Source organism: Nerophis lumbriciformis, linkage group LG25 (genome assembly GCF_033978685.3).
Source record: "Nerophis lumbriciformis linkage group LG25, RoL_Nlum_v2.1, whole genome shotgun sequence".
NCBI lineage: Eukaryota > Metazoa > Chordata > Actinopteri > Syngnathiformes > Syngnathidae > Nerophis > Nerophis lumbriciformis.
This window is the reverse complement of record NC_084572.2, coordinates 10,011,835-10,035,705: the sequence shown is the minus strand read 5'-3', so window position 1 is coordinate 10,035,705 and position 23,871 is coordinate 10,011,835. Positions and strand designations below refer to the sequence as shown.

Genomic DNA, 23,871 nt, shown 5'->3' with positions numbered 1-23,871 from the left:
CATTCATTTTGAATATGGTAATTGTCCCTAAAAATTGGGAATTCTAGGAAATCCGGGAATTTTTTTTACAATTGTTGAAAGGGAGCACACAATTCCTGAACAGGGTGAATATTTTGAAGTTAAAACGGTTTGAATCGGATAAAAATGTGGGAGTTATGAGACTCTGACAAATGTCCCATTATTTTCAATGGAAATTTAATGGAAATTTCGGGAAAAGATGGATTTTTTTTGAAAAATGCTGAAAAAATTATGAATGTTCTGAATGAGTTGAAATGGAGTAGTGTTGGCATTTTTCAAATTGGTGGAGAAATGTTGAAGTAGTAACATTTTTAATTGTAAAATGGTATTACGGAATTTCGGGAAAACCGGCAATTTTTCCAGTTAAAAAACAACTTTGTCTTTTGCCCTGAATAAGAGGAATGTTTTGTCAGTGGAACGGTTGAAGTGGGTTGAAAAATGTGGAAGGAGTAGTTGACAGAAAAAAAGGTGAAAAAGGGGTTTGAAAAAATGGGAATTCCTGGAAATTTTTTAACTTGAAGAAAGTATAGTTTAAATGTGCAGGATGAGTGGATTATGTTGAAGGTGGAATGGTTTGAACCGGTTGAAAAATGTGGAAATGGTGGAAGTGTGAAAAATGGATAATTCATTTTGAATCTGGTAATTGTCCCTGAAAACTGTGAATTCTAGGAAATCCGGGAATTTTTTTTTACAATTGTTGAAGGGGAGCACACACAATTCCTGAACAGGCTGAATATTTTGAAGTTAAAACGGTTTGAATCGGATACAAAATGTGGGAGTTATGAGACTCTGACAAATGTCCCATTCTTTTCAATGGGAATTTCATGGGAAAAGAGGGAATTTTTTTGAAAAATGCTAAAAAAAAATGTGAATGTGCTGAATGAGTTGAAATGGTTGGTGCTGGAATTTTTCAAATCGGTGGAGAAATGTTGAAGTAGTAACATTTTTAATTGAGAAATGGTATTCCAGAATTCCTGGAATATCGGGAGAACCGGAAATATTTCCAATTCAAAAAACAAATGGTTTTTTGTCCTGATTAAGAGGAATGTTTTGTTGGTGGAACGGTTGAAGTGGGTTGAAAATGTTGAAGGAGTAGTCGACAGAAAAAAAGGTGAAAAAGGGGTTTAAAAAAACGGGAATTCCTGGAAATTTTTTGACTTGAAGAAAGTATAGTTTAAATGTCCAGGATGAGTGGAATATGTTGAAGGTGGAATGGTTTGAATCTGTTGAAAAATTTGGAAATGGTGGAAGTGTGAAAAATGGATCATTCATTTTGAATATGGTAATTGTCCCTGAAAATTGGGAATTCTAGGAAATCCGGGAATTTTTTTTACAATTGTTGAAAGGGAGCACATAATTCCTGAATAGACTGAATATTTTGAAGTTAAAACGGTTTGAATCGGATACAAAATGTGGGAGTTATGAGACTCTGACAAATGTCACATTCTTTTCAATAGAAATTTAATGGAAATTTCGGGAAAAGATGGATTTTTTTGAAAAATTCTGAAAAAAATGAATGTTCTGAATGAGTTGAAATGAAGTAGTGTTGGCATTTTTCAAATTGGTGGAGAAATGTTGAAGTAGTAACATTTTTTAATTGAGAAATGGTATTATGGAATTTCGGGAAAACCGGCAATTTTTCCAGTTAAAAAACAACTTTTGTTTTTTGTCCTGATTAAGAGGAATGTTTTGATGGTGGAACGGTTGAAGTGGGTTGAAAAATGTGGAAGGAGTAGTTGACAGAAAAAAAGGTGAAAAGATGATTTGAAAAAATGGGAATTCCTGGAATTTTTTTAACTTGAAGAAATGATAGTTTAAATGTGCAAGATGAGTGGAATATGTTGAAGGTGGAATGGTTTGAATCTGTTGAAAAATTTAGAAATGGTGGAAGTGTGAAAAATGGATAATTCATTTTGAATATGGTAATTGTCCCTGAAGACTGTGAATTCTAGGAAATCCGGGAATTTTTTTTACAATTGTTGAAAGGGAGCACACAATTCCTGAACAGGCTGAATATTTTTAAGTTAAAACGGTTTGAATCGGATACAAAATGTGGGAGTTATGAGACTCTGACAAATGTCCCATTCTTTTCAATTGGAATTTCATGGGAAAGGAGGACATTTTTTGAAAAATGCTGAAAAAAATGTGAATGAGTTGAAATGGTGTAGTGTTGGCATTTTTCAAATCGGTGGAGAAATGTTGAAGTACCGTAGTAACATTTTAAATTCAGAAATGGTATTACGGAATTCCTGGAATTTCGGGAAAACCGGGAATTTTTCCAGTTAAAAAAACAAATTGTTTTTTGTCCTGATTAAGAGGAATGTTTTGACGGTGGAACGGTTGAAGTGGGTTGAAAAATGTTGAAGGAGTAGTCGACAGAAAAGAAGGGTGAAAAAGGGGTTTGAAAAAACGGGAATTCCTGGAAGTTTTATAACTTTAAAAAATTATAGTTTAAATGTGCAGGTTGAGTGGAATGTGTTGAAGGTGGAATGCTTTGAATCTGTTGAAAAATGTGCAAATGATGGAAGTGTGAAAAATTGATAATTCATTTTGAATATGGTAATTGTCCCTGAAAATTGGGAATTCTAGGAAATCCGGGAATTTGTTTACAATTGTTGAAAGGGAGCACACAATTCCTGAACAGGCTGAATATTTTGAAGTTAAAACGGTTTGAATCGGATACAAAATGTGGGAGTTATGAGACTCTGACAAATGTCCCATTCTTTTCAATGGGAATTTCATGGAAATTTCGGGATTTTTTTGAAAAATTCTGAAAAAAATGAATGTTCTGAATGAGTTGAAATGGAGTAGTGTTGGCATTTTTCAAATTGGTGGAGAAATGTTGAAGTAGTAACATTTTTTAATTGAGAAATGGTATTACAAAATTTCGGGAAAACTGGCAATTTTTCCAGTTAAAAAACAACTTTGTCTTTTGTCCTGATTAAGAGGAATGTTTTGATGGTGGAACGGTTGAGGTGGATTGAAAACTGTGGAAGGAGTAGTTGACAGAAAAAAAGGTGAAAAAGGGGTTTGAAAAAATGGGAATTCCTGGAAATTTTTTAACTTGAAGAAATGATAGTTTAAATGTCCAGGATGAGTGGAATATGTTGAAGGGGGAATGGTTTAAATCGGTTGAAAAATGTGCAAATGGTGGAAGTTTGAAAAATGGATAATTCATTTTGAATGGGAAAAATGTCCTGGGAAATCTGGGAATTTTTGGAATTTGTCAAGGGAAAGCCCGCCATTCCTTAGTAGGCTGAAGAGTTTGAAGTTGGAACGGTTTGAATCGGGTGAAAAATGTGCAAGGTAGAGCGCGCCAAAATCTGGAGAAGAAGAAGAATAAATAGATGCATTTTAGTGTAGAAAAGCATGTGTGAATGTTTTGGAGCATTCACACAATGATATAAATTGTTTAAGTAGACTGTCCATTTTATAGTAAAAACTTTACATTTACAAAATTTTACTGTAAAATAGTGTGGGTTTTTTTTTTTTTTACAACATTTTACGGTAAATATAAAAACAGTACCACTGTTTTTTTGGGAGGTTTTACAGAAAAATCTGTCAGTTTAGTTGCCAGAATGTTTGTGATAAATTGACATTGTTTTTTACAACATGATATTGTTCATGGAAAAACAGTACAAGTTATTTTCTTATTCTGGCAACTTAGCTGACAGTTTTTCTAGCGTAAAAACAAATGTAGCGTCTTTCCATTTACAGTAATACATCGTTAAAAACAAGATTTTACAGTAAAAATATGGCATTTTTTAAAGTTTTTTTCAATTGACAGTAATATGCTGTAAAGAACACTGTACAATGTATTGTCATTTTTATTAATTTGATGGGTAGTTTGCTGTAAAATCATAAGTCAAGTAGATATTTAAGTATTTATATTTATTTAGACAAAACAATGTTTAGAAAGTATGATAATATACTGTAATATTTGTTGCAATAATGAATACTATTAAAGTTTAAAAGGTATGCAATTTCAAGCAGTACATATATTTTTTCTGTCAAAATGAAAAAAATCCATTACACAGGCCTTGAGTGTGACACCTGTGTTGGATGTCAACAGGTGTCACACATCAACATAAGAAGGATTTATCCAAGGGAATGACTCTATGGAAGTCGCTTTCTTCCGGGTTCTTAGGGCCACCAAGCACAGACATCACCGCTCCTTTTCAGGGCTTTCCTTCCCGACTGCTGCCTTTAACAGAACGACAGGTGATTAGATAAACGCGCCCAGGTGGACCATCTACTCACCTGTCGCTGATCTCGAAGCCGGTCCTGGCACATCCCGCTTTGCCGCAGGCCCGCAGGCCACGCCCCTCCACAGACTCCATTTGGAAAATGAAGGAGTCTTGTTGGACGTATAAAATGCTTACATGTAAAGTTCTGGGGTTGTTATTTATTAGATAGATTTGGTGATGTCTTTTCACCATCGCCCATAAACACTTTATAACGGGACTGTCTGTCGATGTAGCCGGTCCCTCTCAGATTTGGCAATGTTGCAATCGCGCCAGTCCACGCAAGTTCAACGATGTACAGTACAGGCCAAAAGTTTAGACACACCTTCTCGTTCAATGTGTTTTCTTTATTTCCATGACTATTTACATTGTAGATTGTCACATCAAAACTATGAATGAACACATGTGGAGTTATGTACTTAACAAACAAAATGACTGAAAACATGTTTTATATTCTAGTTTCTTCAAAATAGCCACCCTTTGCTCTGATTACTGCTTTGCACACTCTTGGCATTCTCTCCATGAGCTTCAAGCACACCTGTGAAGTGATACATCCTTTCAGGTGATTACCTCTTGAAGCTCATTTTGGCTCAAAAAGTAAAGATGAGGGTGAAGTTATAACACTGAAACGCCCTCAGGGAGAGGTGCTTTAAGACATGGCTTGTGCAGCCCTTTGAGACATTTGTGATTAAGGGCTATATAAATAAACTTTGATTGATTGATTGATTGATTGATAGCAAGCTCGCGGATAACGTCCATCCGCAGTCGGCAGTGTTTTAGCTCCTTCTAAATCACTAATCCTCGCCTCCATGGTGACAAATAAAGTAAGTTTCTTACAAGTATCATTATCACTGGAGGACGAGGAATAGCTAAACATGCTTCACTACACACCGTAGGAGGATACAATAGCTCACCGGCGTCACAATGTAAACAAATATCATATGATAACACCTGACATCCACTGTAATGATACCAAGTCGATAGTCGATACTACTATGATTACATCGATATTTTTATCGTCACAAAATCTTTTTTCTTTAAAAAAAAATTCATATTATGTTTATAAACTCAGTAAATATGTCCCTGGACACATGAGGACTTTGAATATGAGCAATGTATGATCCTGTAACTACTTGGTATCGGATCAATACCTAAATGTGTGGTATCATCCAAAACTAATGTAAAGTATCAAAGAAGAGAAGAATAAGTGATTATTACATTTTAACAGAAGTGTAGATAGAACATGTTGAAACAGAAAATAAGCAGATATTAACAGTAAATGAAGAAGTAGATTAATAATATTTTTTTACAGTTTGTCCCTCATAATGTAGACAAAATAATAGGGACACAATATGTTACTGCATAGACTAATTAGGAGTCTTTGTTTGTTTACTTACTACTAAAAGACAAGTTGTCTAGTTTGTTCACTATTTTATTTAAGGACTAAATTACAATAATAAACATATGTTTCATGTACACTAAGATATTTTGTTAAAATAAAGCCAATAATGCCATGTTTTGTGGTCCCCTTTATTTAGAAAAGTATCGGAATACATTTGTTGATATGGGGACAACACTAGTGGACACTTCTGGAGACTGTGACATAAAAGCACATATTATTCCTCAACGGCTACGTTTTTATTTCATGTTTTTTTTTTTTTTTTGCTCACTTCCTCTCCCCTGGTGTAGCGGCCATAAAAATGACCTGCACATGCGTCACAGGCAATTATGCAAATGAGAGGATGAGGTCATTCCTGTAAAAATGAGAGAGGCAACACTATATTCTTCTCTTCATGTTTTAAAGATTAAGAACACTTTGTGACAAAAGTCATATGAGTGAGGCGTCCATGCAAGCCCCGGCTCGTCCGTGTAGTTGCAGAGGTGAAGTGCATGCATGGAGGAGTTTGCTCCTGGAGGTGATGTGCTAATAATTAACAAGTGTGAGCTATTTAACCAGGCTTCACCTCCCACAGAGAAGCACTTGTTTGGTCATGACTTTGTCCCGGGAGATTATAGTTGCTTTTGGACATGTCTTCTGTGCAGCGTCCTTCCAGAAACCTGGACCGCACCCGTCTTCGGAGGTTGTCGGCCGGCCCCCGGCGTCCCGTCCACACGCTTGGGGTGAGTCACTCCAGTTCTGGTCACATCCGTGCCACTAGGGCAGGGGTCGGCAACCCGCGGCTCTAGAGCCGCATGCGGCTCTTTAGCGCCGCCCTAGTGGCTCTCTGGAACTTTTTCAAAAATGTATGAAAAATAGAAAAAGATGAGGGGAAAACATACTTGCCAACCCTCCCGAATTTTCCGGGAGACTCCCGAAATTCAGCGCCTCTCCCGAAAACCTCCCGGGACAAATATTCTCCCAAAAATCTCCCAATTTTCAGCCGGAGCTGGAGGCCACGCCCCCTCCAGCTCCGTGCGGACCTGAGTAAGGACAGCCTTTTTTCACGACGGGAGGACAACAAGGTGACAAGAACTAGATCTAAATCATCCAGACTAGAGATAAATTGTATTATTATGTTTATCTTACCTAAAAATAAATATATTTATTAATTTTTTTTTAAAAACTAAATAAATTTTCACTATATTTTGCTAAAAACATCATAATTAATTGTATTTTTATTTGTATTTTTTCTCACTCCTTATTACATACAGTCATAGAATTATACAATAAAATAAACTTATTTGAAATAATTAATTTTAAATGATCATGATAATTCATTTAAAATGACCATATTTAATTATTAAAATAATTGCTTGTTTATTGACAACTTTAGCATTTTATTGATTACATTTTGAAGCTCTCAGAAGCCAAGTTATGTTATATTCCTTAATATTTATTTATGAAAGTTTGAAGTATCAATTATCTAAACACAGTTTTGTTTGCATATTTTCAGGATGTAGATATATATATATATATATATATATATATATATATATATATATATATATATATATATATATATATATATATATATATATATAAATATATATATAAATAATAATGATAAATGGGTTGTACTTGTATAGCGCTTTTCTACCTTCAAGGTACTCAAAGCGCTTTGACACTACTTCCACATTTACCCATTCACACACACATTCACACACTGATGGCGGGAGCTGCCATGCAAGGCGCTAACCAGCACCCATCAGGAGCAAGGGTGAAGTGTCTTGCTCAGGACACAACGGACATGACGAGGTTGGTACTAGGTGGGGATTGAACCATATGTATGAAATACTTGACTTGGTGAATTCCAGCTGTCAATATACTCCTCCCCTCTTAACCACGCCCCCAACCACGCCCCCACCTCCCACCTCCCGAAATCGGAGGTCTCAAGGTTGGCAAGTATGGGGGAAAAAAACATATATTTTTTGTTTTAATATGGTTTCTGTAGGAGGACAACCATGGCACAAACCTCCCTAATTGTTACAAAGCACACTGTTTATATTAAACATGCTTCACTGATTCGAGTATTTGGCGAGCGCCATTTTGTCCTACTAATTTTGGCGGTCCTTGAACTCACCTTAGTTTGTTTACATGTATAACTTTCTCCGACTTTCTAGGACGTGTTTTATGCCACTTCTTTTTCTGTCTCATTTTGTCCACCAAACTTTAAACGTTGTGCGTGAATGCACAAAGGTGAGTTTTGTTGATGTTATTGGCTTGTGTGGAGTGCTAATCGGACATATTTGGTCACTGCATGACTGCAAGCTAATCGAGGCTAACATGCTATTTAGGCTAGCTATATGTACATATTGCATCATTATGCCTCATTTGTAGCTATATTTGAGCTCATTTAGTTTCCTTTAAGTCCTCTTAATTCAATTTATATCTCATGACACACTATCTGTATGTAATATGGCTTTTATTTTTTTGCCGGCTCCAGACAAATTTGTTTTTGTATTTTTGGTCCAATATGGCTCTTTCAACATTTTGGGTTGCCGACCCCTGGACTAGGGTATACCGGTACTAGTATAGTATCGCGGTACTAATGAATATAAAACGGTGCTATACTCTGTTTGAAAAGTACCGGTTCTTGACGTCATGTGGTGACATTGCTGCTTTTACGAGCAGAGGAGCATGTTCGGCAGCGCACACACACAGAGTACTTACAAGCAGACACAGTGTGTAGACAGAAAAGGGAGAATGGACGCATTTTGGTGTAAAAGTGACGATAAAGGTGAAGTTATAACACTGAAACACCCTCAGGTAGAGGTGCTTTAAGATATCGGTAGTGTTTTAGCTACTTCTAAATCACTAATCCTGGCCTCCATGGCGACAAATAAAGTAAGTTTCTTACAAGTACCATTATCACTGGAGGACGAGGAATAGCTAAACATGCTTCACTACACACCGTAGGAGGATACAATAGCTCACCAGCGTCACAATGTAAACAAAAGCCATGGGTGGATCTACACCTGACATCCACTGTAATGATACCAAGTCGATTTTTTATCATCACAAAATCTTTTTTCATTTAAAAAAAAATCATATTATGTTTATAAACTCAGGAAAATACGTCCCTGGACACATTGAGGACCTAAATTATGACCAATGAATGATCCTGTAACTACTTGGTATCGGATCGATACCTAAATGTGTGGTATCATCCAAAACTAATGTAAAGTATCCAAACAGAAGAATAAGTGATTATTACATTTTAACAGAAGTGTAGATAGAACATGTTGAAACAGAAAATAAGCAGATATTAACAGTAAATGAACAAGTAGGTTTATAATCCATTTTTCACAGCTTGTCCTTTATAATGTGTACAAAATAATAGGTGTATAAATGACACAATATGTTACTGCATAGACTAATTAGGAGTCTTTTTTTGTTTACTTACTACTAAAAGACAAGTTGTCTAGTATGTTCACTATTTTATTTAAGGACTAAATTACAATAATAAACATGTGTTTTTTTTTAAGATTTTTTGTTAAAATAAAGACAATAATGAAATTTTTTTGTGGTCCCCTTTATTTAGAAAAGTATCAAAATACGTTTAATTTCAACATCCATCCACAGTCGCCAGTGTTTTAGCTACTTCTAAATCACTGATGTTCGCCTCCATGGCGACAAATAAAGTAAGTTTCTTACAAGTAGCATTATCACTGGAGGACGAGGAATAGCTAAACATGCTTCACTACACACCGTAGGAGGATACAATAGCTCACCGGCGTCACAATGTAAACAAATATCATGGGTGGATCTACACCTGACATCCACTGTAATGATACCAAGTCGATAGTCGATACTACTATGATTACATTGATATTTTTTAGCATCACAAAATCTTTTTTCATTTAAAAAAAATTCATATTATGTTTATACAGTGAGGAAAATACGTCCCTGGACACATGAGGACTTTGAATATGACCAATGTATGATCCTGTAACTACTTGGTATCGGATCGATACCTAAATGTGTGGTATCATCCAAAACTAATGTCAAGTATCAAAGAAGAGAAGAATAAGTGATTATTACATTTTAACAGAAGTGTAGATAGAACATGTTGGAACAGAAAATAAGCAGATATTAACAGTAAATAAACGAGTAAGATTAATAATCAATTTTTACAGTTTGTCCCTCATAAAGTGCACAAAATAATAGGTGTATAAATGACACAATATGTTACTGCATAGACTAATTAGGAGTCTTTGTTTGTTTACTTACTACTAAAAGACAAGTTGTCTAGTATGTTCACTATTTTATTTAAGGACTAAATTACAATAATAAACGTGTTTTTTTTAAGATTGTTTGTTAAAATAAAGGCAATAATGACATTTTTTTGTGGTCCCCTTTATTTAGAAAAGTATCAAAATACATTTCATTTCAACATCCATCCACAGTCGCCAGTGTTTTAGCTACTTCTAAATCACTGATGTTCGCCTCCATGGCGACAAATAAAGTAAGTTTCTTACAAGTAGCATTATCACTGGAGGACGAGGAATAGCTAAACATGCTTCACTACACACCGTAGGAGGATACAATAGCTCACCGGCGTCACAATGTAAACAAACGCCATGGGTGGATCTACACCTGACATCCACTGTAATGATACCAAGTCGATTTTTTAGCATCACAAAATCTTTTTTCATTTAAAAAAGATTCATAGTATGTTTATACACTCAGGAAAATACGTCCCTGGACACATGAGGACTTTGAATATGACCAATGTATGATCCTGTAACTACTTGGTATCGGATCGATACCTAAATGTGTGGTATCATCCAAAACTAATGTAAAGTATCCAAACAGAAGAATAAGTGATTATTACAATTTAACAGAAATGTAGATAGAACATGTTAAAACAGAAAATAAGCAGATATTAACAGTAAATGAACAAGTAGATTAATAATCCATTTTTTACAGCTTGTCCTTAATAATGTGTACAACATAATAGGTGTATAAATGACACAAGATGTTACTGCATAGACTAATTAGGAGTCTTTGTTTGTTTACTTACTACTAAAAGACAAGCTGTCTAGTGTGTTCACTATTTTATTTAAGGACTAAATTACAATAATAAACATGTGTTTTTTTAAGATTTTTTGTTCAAATAAAGCCAATAATGACATTTTTTTGTGGTCCCCTTTATTTAGAAAAGTATCAAAATACATTTCATTTCAACATCCATCCACAGTCGCCAGTGTTTTAGCTACTTCTAAATCACTGATCTTCGCCTCCATGGTGACAAATAAAGTAAGTTTCTTCCAAGTAGCATTATCACTGGAGGACGAGGAATAGCTAAACATGCTTCACTACACTCCGTAGGAGGATACAATAGCTCACCGGCGTCACAATGTAAACAAACGCCATGGGTGGATCTACACCTGACATCCACTGTAATGATACCAAGTCGATAGTCGATACTACTATGATTACATCGATATTTTTTAGCGTCACAAAATCTTTTTTCATTTAAAAAAAATTCATATTATGTTTATACACTTAGGAAAATACGTCCCTGGACACATGAGGACTTTGAATATGACCAATGTATGATCCTGTAACTACTTGGTATCGGATCGATACCTAAATGTGTGGTATCATCCAAAACTAATGTAAAGTATCAAAGAAGAGAAGAATAAGTGATTATTACATTTTAACAGAAGTGTAGATAGAACATGTTGAAACAGAAAATAAGCAGATATCAACAGTAAATGAACAAGTAGATTAATAATCATTTTTTACAGCTTGTCCTTTATAATGTTGACAAAACAATAGAATGATAAAAGACACAATATGTTACTGCATAAAGTTAAGTTAAAGTACCAATGATTGTCACACACACACTAAGTGTGGTGAAATGTGTCCTCTGCATTTGACCCATCCCTTTGTTCACCCCCTGGTAGGTGAGGGGAGCAGTGAGCAGCAGCGGTGGCTGCGCCTGGGAATCATTTTTGGTGATTTAGCCCCCAATTCCAACCCTTGATGCTGAGTGCCAAGCAGGGAGGTAATGGCTCCCATTTTTATAGTCTTTGGTATGACTCGGGGTTTGAACTCACAACCTAACCACTAGGCCACTGAGCATAGACTAATTAGGAGTCTTTGTTTGTTTACTTACTACTAAAAGACAAGTTGTCTAGTATGTTCACTATTTTATTTAAGGACTAAATTACAATAATAAACATATGTTTCATGTACACTAAGATTGTTTGTTCAAATAAAGACAACAATGCCGATTTTGTGGTCCCCTTTATTTAGAAAAGTATCAAAATACATTTTGGCACCGAGTACCAAATTATTGGTATGGATACAACTAGAGATGTCCGATAATGGCTTTTTTGCCGATATCCGATATTGTCTAACTCTTAATAACCGATTCCGATATCAAGCGATACCGATATATACAGTGGTGGAATTAACACATTATTATGCCTAATTTTGTTGTGATGCCCCGCTGGATGCATTAAACAATGTAACAAGGTTTTCCAAAATAAATCAACTCAAGTTATGGAAAAAAATGCCAACATGGCACTGCCATATTTATTATTGAAGTCACAAAGTGCATTATTTTTTTTAACATTCCTCAAAACAGCGGGGTTGAGGTGGGGGGGGGGGTATATTGTAGCGTCCCGTAAGAGTTAGTGCTGCAAGGGATTCTGGGTATTTGTTCTGTTGTGTTTATGTTGTGTTACGGTGCGGATGTTCTCCCGAAATGTGTTTGTCATTCTTGTTTGGTGTGGGTTCACAGTGTGGCGCATATTTGTAACAGTGTTAAAGTTGTTTATACGGCCACCCTCAGTGTGACCTGTATGGCTGTTGACCAAGTATGTAATGCATTCACTTGTGTGTGTGAAAAGCCGTAGATATTATATGACTGGGCCGACACGCAAAGGCAGTGAGTGCCTTTAAGGTTTATTGGCGCTCTGTACTTCTCCCTACGGCCGTGTACACAGCGGTGGTTTAAAAAGTCACACATTTGACTTTTTGAAACCGATACCGATAATTTCCGATGTTACATTTTAAAGCATTTATGGGACGATAATATCGGGCTGCCGATATTATCGGCCGATAAATGCTTTAAAATGTAACATCGGAAATTATCGGACATCTCTCGAGACAACCCTACTAATAAATGTTGACCAAAGAACTGCTCCCCCCCAAATCCTCCACGTGACACCTCCTCCAACCTCCGAGCACAAAGCTACGAACAATGGGAGACCGGGCTTTCTGCTCCGCCGGTCCCAGTCTGTGGAACGATCTCCCTGACCACTTGAGGGTACCACAGACTGTGGATGTTTTTTAAAAAAGGCTTAAAAGCCCTTCTTTTTTTTAAAAAAACCTTGTTTTAGATATATGCATACTAGTTATAGCTATTTGGCTATTCTAGTTTTTATTTTTATTTATTTCTTTATTATCTTTTTATTTTATTTTTTATTTTTTAATGCACTGTAGCACTTTGAGATTGTTTACTCAATATAGAGTGCTTTTTACAAATAAAATCTATTATTATTATAGGTTAGCTGCTGTGTGACCTATTGTGAGCTGGCTCACCCCTGCACACACCAATAGTTGCCATATTGATCCCCTTCGCTGCAGTTTAAAGCAGCTCTGTTGCACCAGCAGGGAGCCTCACTCACTCCCGGAGCTCGTTTCAGGGTCACAGGGTCCTTGCAGACCCCTGACCTGGACTGGACCCCGACGTGAGCAGGCTGGAGAGGCGGTGCAGGCGTAAAGAGGACCGGTGTGACGCTCATTCAGGCCTCATTACGGCTGACCTCTGCATCCACGTCTGCCCTGAGCGGGCCAGAACCATGCCGGCCTGCTCCTTTTGTCCACTCTGAGCCTCACCACGGCACCGCGGGGGGTCCCGCCGTGCGCTTTTTTAAGTTCTGGTCGGCAAGTGTGCGTGGCCCTTTTGTCTCAGCGCTGGTGTCTTTGTGTGTTGTTGTGAGCGTGACCTCCCCCAGGGCAGCAGCACCAAGTCAGCCTTTAAGCGCCGGCCCCCATAATCAAACCTCGATGAAATGCCTATTAATGGGGCCCCGAGCCGCAGACTGGAGGTAATCAGGTGAATTAATAAAACATCCCCAAGTGGAGGTTGACGCTCCCCGAGGAGGCCAAACAGATGGCGGCAGGAGTCATCAGGGTAGCAGACACCACTTTGGTGATTCGCTGCAAATTGGTAATTTGATCAGGCCGACTCCTCCTACTTGTACGTATGTATTGATTGGGCTCAGGAAGTACCTGGAGGTGGACTGGGAGGGGTGTCCATGCTGGGGACTGGATGGAAACACACCATCTGCCGGGAATCGCTTTAATCTCATCATGCTGGACTGAAGAAGTCGAAGAGGAAAAAGCAATCATGAGACAAAACACTTGACCTTTTATTGTCTTTTCAGAAGGCATTGTGGGACATTCCCTTGCAGAAAATGACATGAGATGACATTTTCTGTACATATATACATGCATGTGCTATGTATGTACATGAGCCAACACCAGTGAAGTTGTCACGTTGTGTAAATGGTAAATAAAAAGAGAATATAGCAAATCCTTTTCAACTTATATTCAATTGAATAGACTGCAAAGACAAGATATTTCATGTTCACACTGAGAAACTTTGTGCAAATAATCATTAACTTAGAATTTAATGGCAAAGAAGTTGTCACAGGGGCATTTTTACCATTGTGTTACATGGCCTTTCCTTTTAACAACACTCAGTAAACGTTTGGGAACTGAGGAGACACATTTTTGAAGTGGAATTCTTTCCCATTCTTGCTTGATGTACAGCTTAAGTTGTTCAACAGTCCGGGGGTCTCCGTTGTGGTATTTTAGGCTTTGTAAAGCACCATACATTTTCAATGCGAGACAGGTCTGGACTACAGGCAGGCCAGTCTAGTACCTGCACTCTTTTACTATGAAGCCACGTTGATGTAACACAGGGGTCGGCAACCCGCGACTCCGGAGCCGCATGCGGCTCTTTGATCACTCTGATGCGGCTCAGCAGCTTACTTGCTGAACCCCTCAATTTTCCCGTGAGACTTCCGGATTTCAGTGCCTCTCGCAGAAAACTCCCGGGATTAATATTCACCGATTTACACCCTTACGGCTATAATAAGGGCGTGCCATGATGGTACAACATTTGACACCCTATACAATCTGTATTAACAGCGTGCCAGCCCAACACTTGTTAAACAATATACATCTTTTGCTTGCCCACGTACGTGACAGCAAAGCATGCTTGGTCAACAGCCTTTTAACAACACTCAGTAAACGTTTGGGAACTGAGGAGACACATTTTTGAAGTGGAATTCTTTCCCATTCTTGCTTGATGTACAGCTTAAGTTGTTCAACAGTCCGGGGGTCTCCGTTGTGGTATTTTAGGCTTCGTAAAGCACCATACATTTTCAATGCGAGACAGGTCTGGACTACAGGCAGGCCAGTCTAGTACTGACGGTGGTCATATAAAACAACTTTAACACTCTTACTAATAATGCGCCACACTTTGAACCAAAACCAAACAAGAATGACAAACACATTTCGGGAGAACATCTGCACCTTAACACAACATAAACACAACAGAACAAATACCTAGAATCCCATGCAGCCCTGACTCTTCCGGGCTACATTATACACCCCTGCTACCACCAAACCCCGCCCCCACCCCAACCCTGCTCCCCCACACATCAACGCCCCTCCGTGCGTCGGTTGAAGTGCGCGAGGTTTGGTAGCGGTGGGGTGTATAATGTATCCCTGAAGAGTTAGGGCTGCATGGGATTCTGGGTATTTGTCCTGTTGTGTTTATGTTGTGTTACGGTGCAGATGTTCTCCCGAAATGTGTTTGTCATTCTTGTTTGGTGTGGGTTCACAGTGTGGTGCATTATTAGTAAGAGTGTTAAAGTTTTGTTTTTTTATACTGCCACCGTCAGTGTGAGCTGTGTGGTTGTTGAGCAAGTATGCCATGCTGTTGCTTACGTGAGCAAAGCGGGAGCCCCACACAACGTGTGGCTGATCAGGCACGCTGACTGTAGTGGGTGCTATATGCTGTACCATCACGGCACGCATGACGCTGACAAGCGCCATTAAATAAAAACCCGCGTGCCGCACCAGCTTTCAAATTCCACATAAAAGTGTGGGCAGCGTGTCTGAGACCCCTGGCTATACATAGCACAAAGCAAAAAAAAAAAAAACTTCGTATGCAGTGTTATTTCATTTAAAATTTCAAAAAAATTTTGCGGCTCCCATTGTTTTCTATAATTTGTGAAATTGGTCAAAATGGCTCTTTGACTGGTAAGGTTGCCGACCCCTGGTGTAACATGTGGCTTGGCATTGTCTTGCTGAAATAAGCAGGGGCGTCCATGGTAACGTTGCTTGGATGGCAACATATGTTGCTCCAAAACCTGCATGTACCTTTCAGCATTAAAGGGGAACATTATCACCAGACCTATGTAAGCGTCAATATATACCTTGATATTGCAGAAAAAAGACCATATATTTTTTTAACCGATTTCCGAACTCTAAATGGGTGAATTTTGGCGAATTAAACGCCTTTCTATTATTCGCTCTCGGAGCGATGACGTCACAACATCAAGAAGCAATCCGCCATTTTCTCACTTTCGTCGGTGTGTTGTCGGAGGGTGTAACAACACGAACAGGGACGGATTCAAGTTGCACCAGTGGCCCAAAGATGCGAAAGTGGCAAGAAATTGGACGAAATTTGTTCAAAATACGAGGCTGTGGGGAAAGCCGACGAAATGGTCAGTCGTTTGTTCCGCACACTTTACCGACGAAAGCTATGCTACGACAGAGATGGCAAGAATGAACCGAAGATGATCAAGAGAAGAATATCGACCCTAGCTTCCCTGGCCTGCTGACATCAACTCCAAAACTGAACAGATCAGCATTCAGGAAAAGAGCGCAGATGAGGGTATGTCTACAGAATATATTAATTGATGAAAACTGGGCTGTCTGCACTCTCAAAGTGCATGTTGTTGCCAAATGTATTTCATATGCTGTAAACCTAGTTAATAGTTGTTAGTTTCCTTTAATGCCAAACAAACACATACCAATCGTTGGTTAGAAAGCGATCGCCGAATTCGTCCTCGCTTTCTCCCGTGTCGCTGGCTGTTGTGTCGTTTTCGTCGTTTTCGCTTGCATACGGTTCAAACCGATATGGCTCAATAGCTTCAGTTTCTTCTTCAATTTCGTTTTCGCTACCTGCCTCCACACTACAACCATCCGTTTCAATACATGCGTAATCTGTTGAATCGCTTAAGCCGCTGAAATCCGAGTCTGAATCCGAGCTAATGTCGCTATAGCTTGCTGTTCTATGCGCCATGTTTGTTTGTATTGGCATCACTATGTGACGTCACAGGAAAATGGACGGGTGTATATAACGATGGTTAAAATCAGGCACTTTGAAGCTTTTTTTAGGGATATTGCGTGATGGGTAAAATTTTGAAAAAACTTCGAAAAATAAAATAAGCCACTGGGAACTGATTTTTAATGGTTTTAACAATTCTGAAATTGTGATAATGTTCCCCTTTAATCAACTTTTACCTTGAAAATCAACTTTTACCTTGAAAATGTGAAGTGGATTATATTTATATAGCACTTTTTTCTAGTGACTCAAAGTGCTTTTACATATTGAAAGCCAATATCTAAGTTACATTTAAAGCAGTGTGGGTGACACTGGGAGCAGGTGGGTAAAGTGTCTTGCCCAAGGACACAACTGTAGTGACTCGGATGGCGGAAGCGGGGATCGAACCTGGAACCCTCAAGTTGCTGGCACGGCCACTCTACCAACCGAGCTATACCGCCTATAATGGCTGTTAAGGCTATAGCAATGTATTGGTTCAGGTTTTCTCTTGTTTTGTTGCATATTTGAAATAAAAATACATCAAATCAAATCAAACAGTACTTTTTTTACTGTAATGAACTGTGTTGCCGTTTTGGCATTTACAGTAATACACTGAAAAATACACACTTGTTGATTTGTGGTAGAAAAGAACAAACTGGCAGCTCAGGTGCCAAAATTTTACTGTAAAATTGCATTTTTTTTTTTTATTTCCGGTAAAACAAAAATCTACGAATAAAATGCATTACAAATGGTGTAATAATAGTATTCTCTGTTAGAAGCGGCCCTCTGGGGCCAAACATAATAGCGACATGGCCCTCAGTGACTAAGACCAGGTGTTTTCATCGTATCTAACAGGGTCTGATTTTTCTCGTCGAGTTTTATGCTTTCTTTGCAGGGAAATGTTTTCACAATTCAGCCTATCCCTTCTTCTTTACGCCATTTTTTAAAAATAAATTTGACAGAATTTTACTGTAAAATGTGTTTTTTTTTACAGGAAATAAAAAAAAACCCTGCAATTTTACAGTAAAATTTTGGCAGCTGAGCTGCCTTTTTTTGCAATTTACCATATTTTTTTTACATTTTAGTTAAAAACAAAAATCTACTAATAAAATGCATTAAAAATGGTGTAATAATAGCTGTTAGAATTAAAAACAGTACTGCTGTTTTAATGGTTAAAAAAAAGGCAGCTTAGTTGCCAGAATTTCACTGTAAAATTAGGTTTTTTTACTGCAAATTAAAAAAAAACTGCAATTGTACAGTAAAATTTTGGCAACTAAGCTGCCTTTGTTTGTTTTTTTACCATAAAAACAACAGTACTGTTTTTCCATTTACAGTAAAATACACTACATTTTGAGGTGAAATTATTACAACTTACCATATTTTTTTTTACATTTTAGCTTAAAAAAAATCTACTAATAAAATGCATTAAAAATGGTGTAATAATAGTATTCACTGTTAGAAGCAAAAACAGTACTGCTGTTTTATGGTTTAAAAAAAAGTCAGCTCAGTTGCCAGGATTTTACTGTCATTTATTTTTCACTGCAAATAAAAAAAAACCCTGCAATTTTACAGTAAAATTTTGGCAACTGAGCTGCCTTTTTTTTTACTATAAAAACAGCAGTACTGTTTTTCCATTTACAGTAATATACACTACATTTTGAGGTGACATTATTGCAACTTACCATTTTTTTTTTTACATTTTAGTTTAAAAAAAATCTACCTATAAAATGCATTAAAAATGGTGTAATAATAGTATTCACTCTTAGAAGCAAAAACAGTACTGCTGTTTTATGGTTAAAAAAAGGCAGCTCAGTTGCCAGAATTTTACTGTAAAATTGTTGTTTTTTACTGTAAATAAAAAAAACCTGCAATTTTACAGTAAAATTTTGGCAACTGAGCTGCCTTTTTTTTTTTTTACCATAAAAACAACAGTACTGTTTTTCCATTTACAGTAATATACACTACATTTTGAGCTGACATTATCACAACTTACCATATTTTTTTTACATTTTGGTTTAAAAAAAATCTACCTATACCATTAAAAATGGTGTAATAATAGTATTCACTGTTAGAAGCAAAACAGTACTGCTGTTTTATGGTTTAAAAAAAAAAGGCTGCTCAGTTGGCAGGATTTTACTGTAAAAATTTTTTTTACTGTAAATAAAAAAAAAAACTGCAATTTTACAGTAAAATTTTGGCAACTGAGCTGCCTTTTTTTTTTACCATAAAAACAGCATTACTGTTTTTCCATTTACAGTAATATACACTACATTTTGAGGTTAAATTATTGCAACTTACCATATTTTTTTTTACATTTTAGTTTAAAATAAATCTACCTATAAAATGCAGTAAAAATGGTGTAATAATAGTATTCACTGTTAGAAGCAAAATCAGTACTGCTGTTTTATGGTTAAAAAGGCAGCTCAGTTGCCAGGATTTTACTGTAATTTTTTTTTTACTGTAAATAAAAAAAAACTGCAATTTTACAGTAAAATTTTGGCAACTGAGCTGCCTTTTTTTATTTTATTTTTTTTTTACCATAAAAACAGCAGTACTGTTTTTCCATTTACAGTAATAAACATTACATTTTGAGGTGACATTATCACAACTTACCATATATTTTTTGACATTTTAGCTTTAAAAAAATCTACTAATAAAATGCATTAAAAATGGTGTAATAATAGTATTCACTGTTAGAAGCAAAAACAGTACTGCTGTTTTATGGTTTTAAAAAAAGGCAGCTCAGTTGCCAGGATTTTACTGTAAAATGTGTTTTTTTTATTGTAAATTAAAAAAAAACTGCAATTTTACAGTAAAATTTTGGCAACTGAGCTGCCTTTGTTTGTTTTTTTACCATAAAAACAACAGTACTGTTTTTCCATTTACAGTAAAATACACTACATTTTGAGGTGAAATTATTGCAACTTACCATATTTTTTTTTACATTTTAGCTTAAAAAGAATCTACTAATAAAATGCATTAAAAATGGTGTAATAATAGTATTCACTGTTAGAAGCAAAAACAGTACTGCTGTTTTATGGTTTAAAAAAAAGTCAGCTCAGTTGCCAGGATTTTACTGTCCTTTTTTTTTTCACTGTAAATAAAAAAACCCTGCAATTTTACAGTAAAATTTGGGCAACTGAGCTGCCTTTTTTTTTTTTACCATAAAAACAGCAGTACTGTTTTTCCATTTACAGTAATATACACTACATTTTGAGGTGACATTATTGCAACTTACCATTTTTTTTTTTTACATTTTAGTTTAAAAAAAATCTACCTATAAAATGCATTAAAAATGGTGTAATAATAGTATTCACTCTTAGAAGCAAAAACAGTACTGCTGTTTTATGGTTAAAAAAAGGCAGCTCAGTTGCCAGATTTTTACTGTAAAATTGTTGTTTTTTACTGTAAATAAAAAAAACCTGCAATTTTACAGTAAAATTTTGGCAACTGAGCTGCCTTTTTTTTTTTACCATAAAAACAACAGTACTGTTTTTCCATTTACAGTAATATACACTACATTTTGAGCTGACATTATCACAACTTACCAAATTTTTTTTACATTTTCGTTTAAAAAAAATCTACCTATACCATTAAAAATGGTGTAATAATAGTATTCACTGTTAGAAGCAAAACAGTACTGCTGTTTTATGGTTTAAAAAAAAAAGGCTGCTCAGTTGCCAGGATTTTACTGTAAAAATTTTTTTTACTGTAAATAAAAAAAAAAAACTGCAATTTTACAGTAAAATTTTGGCAACTGAGCTGCCTTTTTTTTTACCATAAAAACAGCAGTACTGTTTTTCCATTTACAGTAATATACACTACATTTTGAGGTTAAATTATTGCAACTTACCATATTTTTTTTTACATTTTAGTTTAAAATAAATCTACCTATAAAATGCATTAAAAATGGTATAATAATACTATTCACTGTTAGAAGCAAAAACAGTACTGCTGTTTTATGGTTAAAAAGGCAGCTCAGTTGCCAGGATTTTACTGTAATTTTTTTTTTACTGTAAATAAAAAAAAACTGCAATTTTACAGTAAAATTTTGGCAACTGAGCTGCCTTTTTTTATTTTATTTTTTTTTACCATAAAAACAGCAGTACTGTTTTTCCATTTACAGTAATAAACATTACATTTTGAGGTGACATTATCACAACTTACCATATATTTTTTGACATTTTAGCTTTAAAAAAATCTACTAATAAAATGCATTAAAAATGGTGTAATAATAGTATTCACTGTTAGAAGCAAAAACAGTACTGCTGTTTTATGGTTTTAAAAAAAAAGGCGGCTCAGTTGCCAGGATTTTACTGTAAAATGTGTTTTTTTTATTGTAAATTTAAAAAAAACTGCAATTTTACAGTAAAATTTTGGCAACTGAGCTGCCTTTGTTTGTTTTTTTACCATAAAAACAACAGTACTGTTTTTCCATTTACAGTAAAATACACTACATTTTGAGGTGAAATTATTGCAACTTACCATATTTTTTTTTTACATTTTAGCTTAAAAAGAATCTACTAATAAAATGCATTAAAAATGGTGTAATAATAGTATTCACTGTTAGAAGCAAAAACAGTACTGCTGTTTTATGGTTTAAAAAAAAGTCAGCTCAGTTGCCAGGATTTTACTGTCATTTTTTTTTCACTGTAAATAAAAAAAAACTGCAATTTTACAGTAAAATTTGGGCAACTGAGCTGCCTTTTTTTTTTACCATAAAAACAGCAGTACTGTTTTTCCATTTACAGTAATATACACTATATTTTGAGGTGACATTATTGCAACTTACCATATTTTTTTTTACATTTTAGTTTAAAAAAAAATCTACCTATAAAATGCATTAAAAATGGTGTAATAATAGTATTCACTCTTAGAAGCAAAAACAGTACTGCTGTTTTATGGTTAAAAAAAGGCAGCTCAGTTGCCAGAATTTTACTGTAAAATTGTTGTTTTTTAATGTAAATAAAAAAAAAACTTCAATTTTACAGTAAAATTTTGGCAACTGAGCTGCCTTTTTTTTTTTTTTACCATAAAAACAACAGTACTGTTTTTCCATTTACAGTAATATACACTACATTTTGAGCTGACATTATCACAACTTACCATATTTTTTTTTACATTTTCGTTTAAAAAAATCTACCTATACCATTAAAAATGTTGTAATAATAGTATTCACTGTTAGAAGCAAAACACTACTGCTGTTTTATGGTTTAAAAAAAAAAAAGGCTGCTCAGTTGCCAGGATTTTACTGTAAATTTTTTTTTACTGTAAATAAAAAAAAAAACTGCAATTTTACAGTAAATTTTTGGCAACTGAGCTGCCTTTTTTATTTTATTTTTTTTTACCATAAAAACAGCAGTACTGTTTTTCCATTTACAGTAATAAACATTACATTTTGAGGTGACATTATCACAACTTACCATATATTTTTTGACATTTTAGCTTTTAAAAAATCTACTAATAAAATGCATTGAAAATGGTGAAATAATAGTATTCACTGTTAGAAGCAAAAACAGTACTGCTGTTTTATGGTTTTAAAAAAAAGGCAGCTCAGTTGCCAGGATTTTACTGTAAAATGTGTTTTTTTTATTGTAAATAAAAAAAAAACTGCAATTTTACAGTAAAATTTTGGCACCTGAGCTGCCTTTTTTTTTTTTTTACCATGAAAACAGCAGTACTGTTTTTCCATTTACAGTAATATACACTACATTTTGAGGTGAAATTATTGCAACTTACCATATTTTTTTTACATTTTGGTTTAAAAAAAATCTATGTATAAAATGCATTAAAAATGGTGTAATAATAGTATTCACTGTTAGAAGCAAAAACAGTACTGCTGTTTTATGGTTTAAAAAAAAGGCAGCTCAGTTGCCAGAATTTTACTGTAAAATTTTTTTTTTTTTACTGTAAATAAAAAAAAAACTGCAATTTTACAGTAAAATTTTGGCAACTGAGCTGCCTTTGTTTTTTGTTTTTACCATGAAAACAACAGTACTGTTTTTCCATTTACAGTAATATACACTACATTTTGAGCTGACATTATCACAACTTACCATATTTTTTTTTTACATTTTAGCTTAAAAAAAATCTACTAATAAAATGCATTAAAAATGGTGTAATAATAGCTGTTAGAATTAAAAACAGTACTGCTGTTTTAATGGTTAAAAAAAGGCAGCTCAGTTGCCAGAATTTCACTGTAAAATTAGTTTTTTTTACAGTAAATAAAAAAAAAACTGCAATTGTACAGTAAAATTTTGGCAACTGAGCTGCCTTTGTTTGTTTTTTTACCATAAAAACAACAGTACTGTTTTTCCATTTACAGTAAAATACACTACATTTTGAGGTGAAATTATTGCAACTTACCATATTTTTTTTTACATTTTAGCTTAAAAAAAATCTACTAATAAAATGCATTAAAAATGGTGTAATAATAGTATTCACTGTTAGAAGCAAAAACAGTACTGCTGTTTTATGGTTTAAAAAAAAGTCAGCTCAGTTGCCAGGATTTTACTGTCATTTTTTTTTCACTGTAAATAAAAAAAAACTTCAATTTTACAGTAAAACTTTGGCAACTGAGCTGCCTTTTTTTTTTTTTTTTTTTTACCATAAAAACAGCAGTACTGTTTTTCCATTTACAGTAATATACACTACATTTTGAGCTGACATTATCACAACTTACCATATTTTTTTTACATTTTCGTTTAAAAAAAATCTACTAATAAAATGCATTAAAAATGGTGTAATAATAGTATTCACTGTTAGAAGCAAAAACAGTACTGCTGTTTTATGGTTTAAAAAAAAGT

At 35.1% G+C, this 23,871-nt stretch overlaps 1 protein-coding gene across 2 annotated transcripts in view; it reads left to right on the top strand.

The window, feature by feature from the left end:
* The window catches only part of LOC133621567 (uncharacterized), a 181,756-nt gene that overhangs the window by 18,647 nt on the left and 139,238 nt on the right, over window positions 1–23,871 (top strand). The window contains exon 1 of one of the 2 annotated variants that reach the window (XM_061983674.1): window positions 6,251–6,383. The exons of the other annotated variant lie outside the window; for it this stretch is intronic. Within the exon in view, the coding sequence (XP_061839658.1) occupies window positions 6,291–6,383 (93 nt within the window). The 5' untranslated portion in view covers window positions 6,251–6,290. Of the gene's footprint in view, window positions 1–6,250; window positions 6,384–23,871 lie in introns of those variants that run through there. 2 annotated transcript variants of the gene reach the window in all.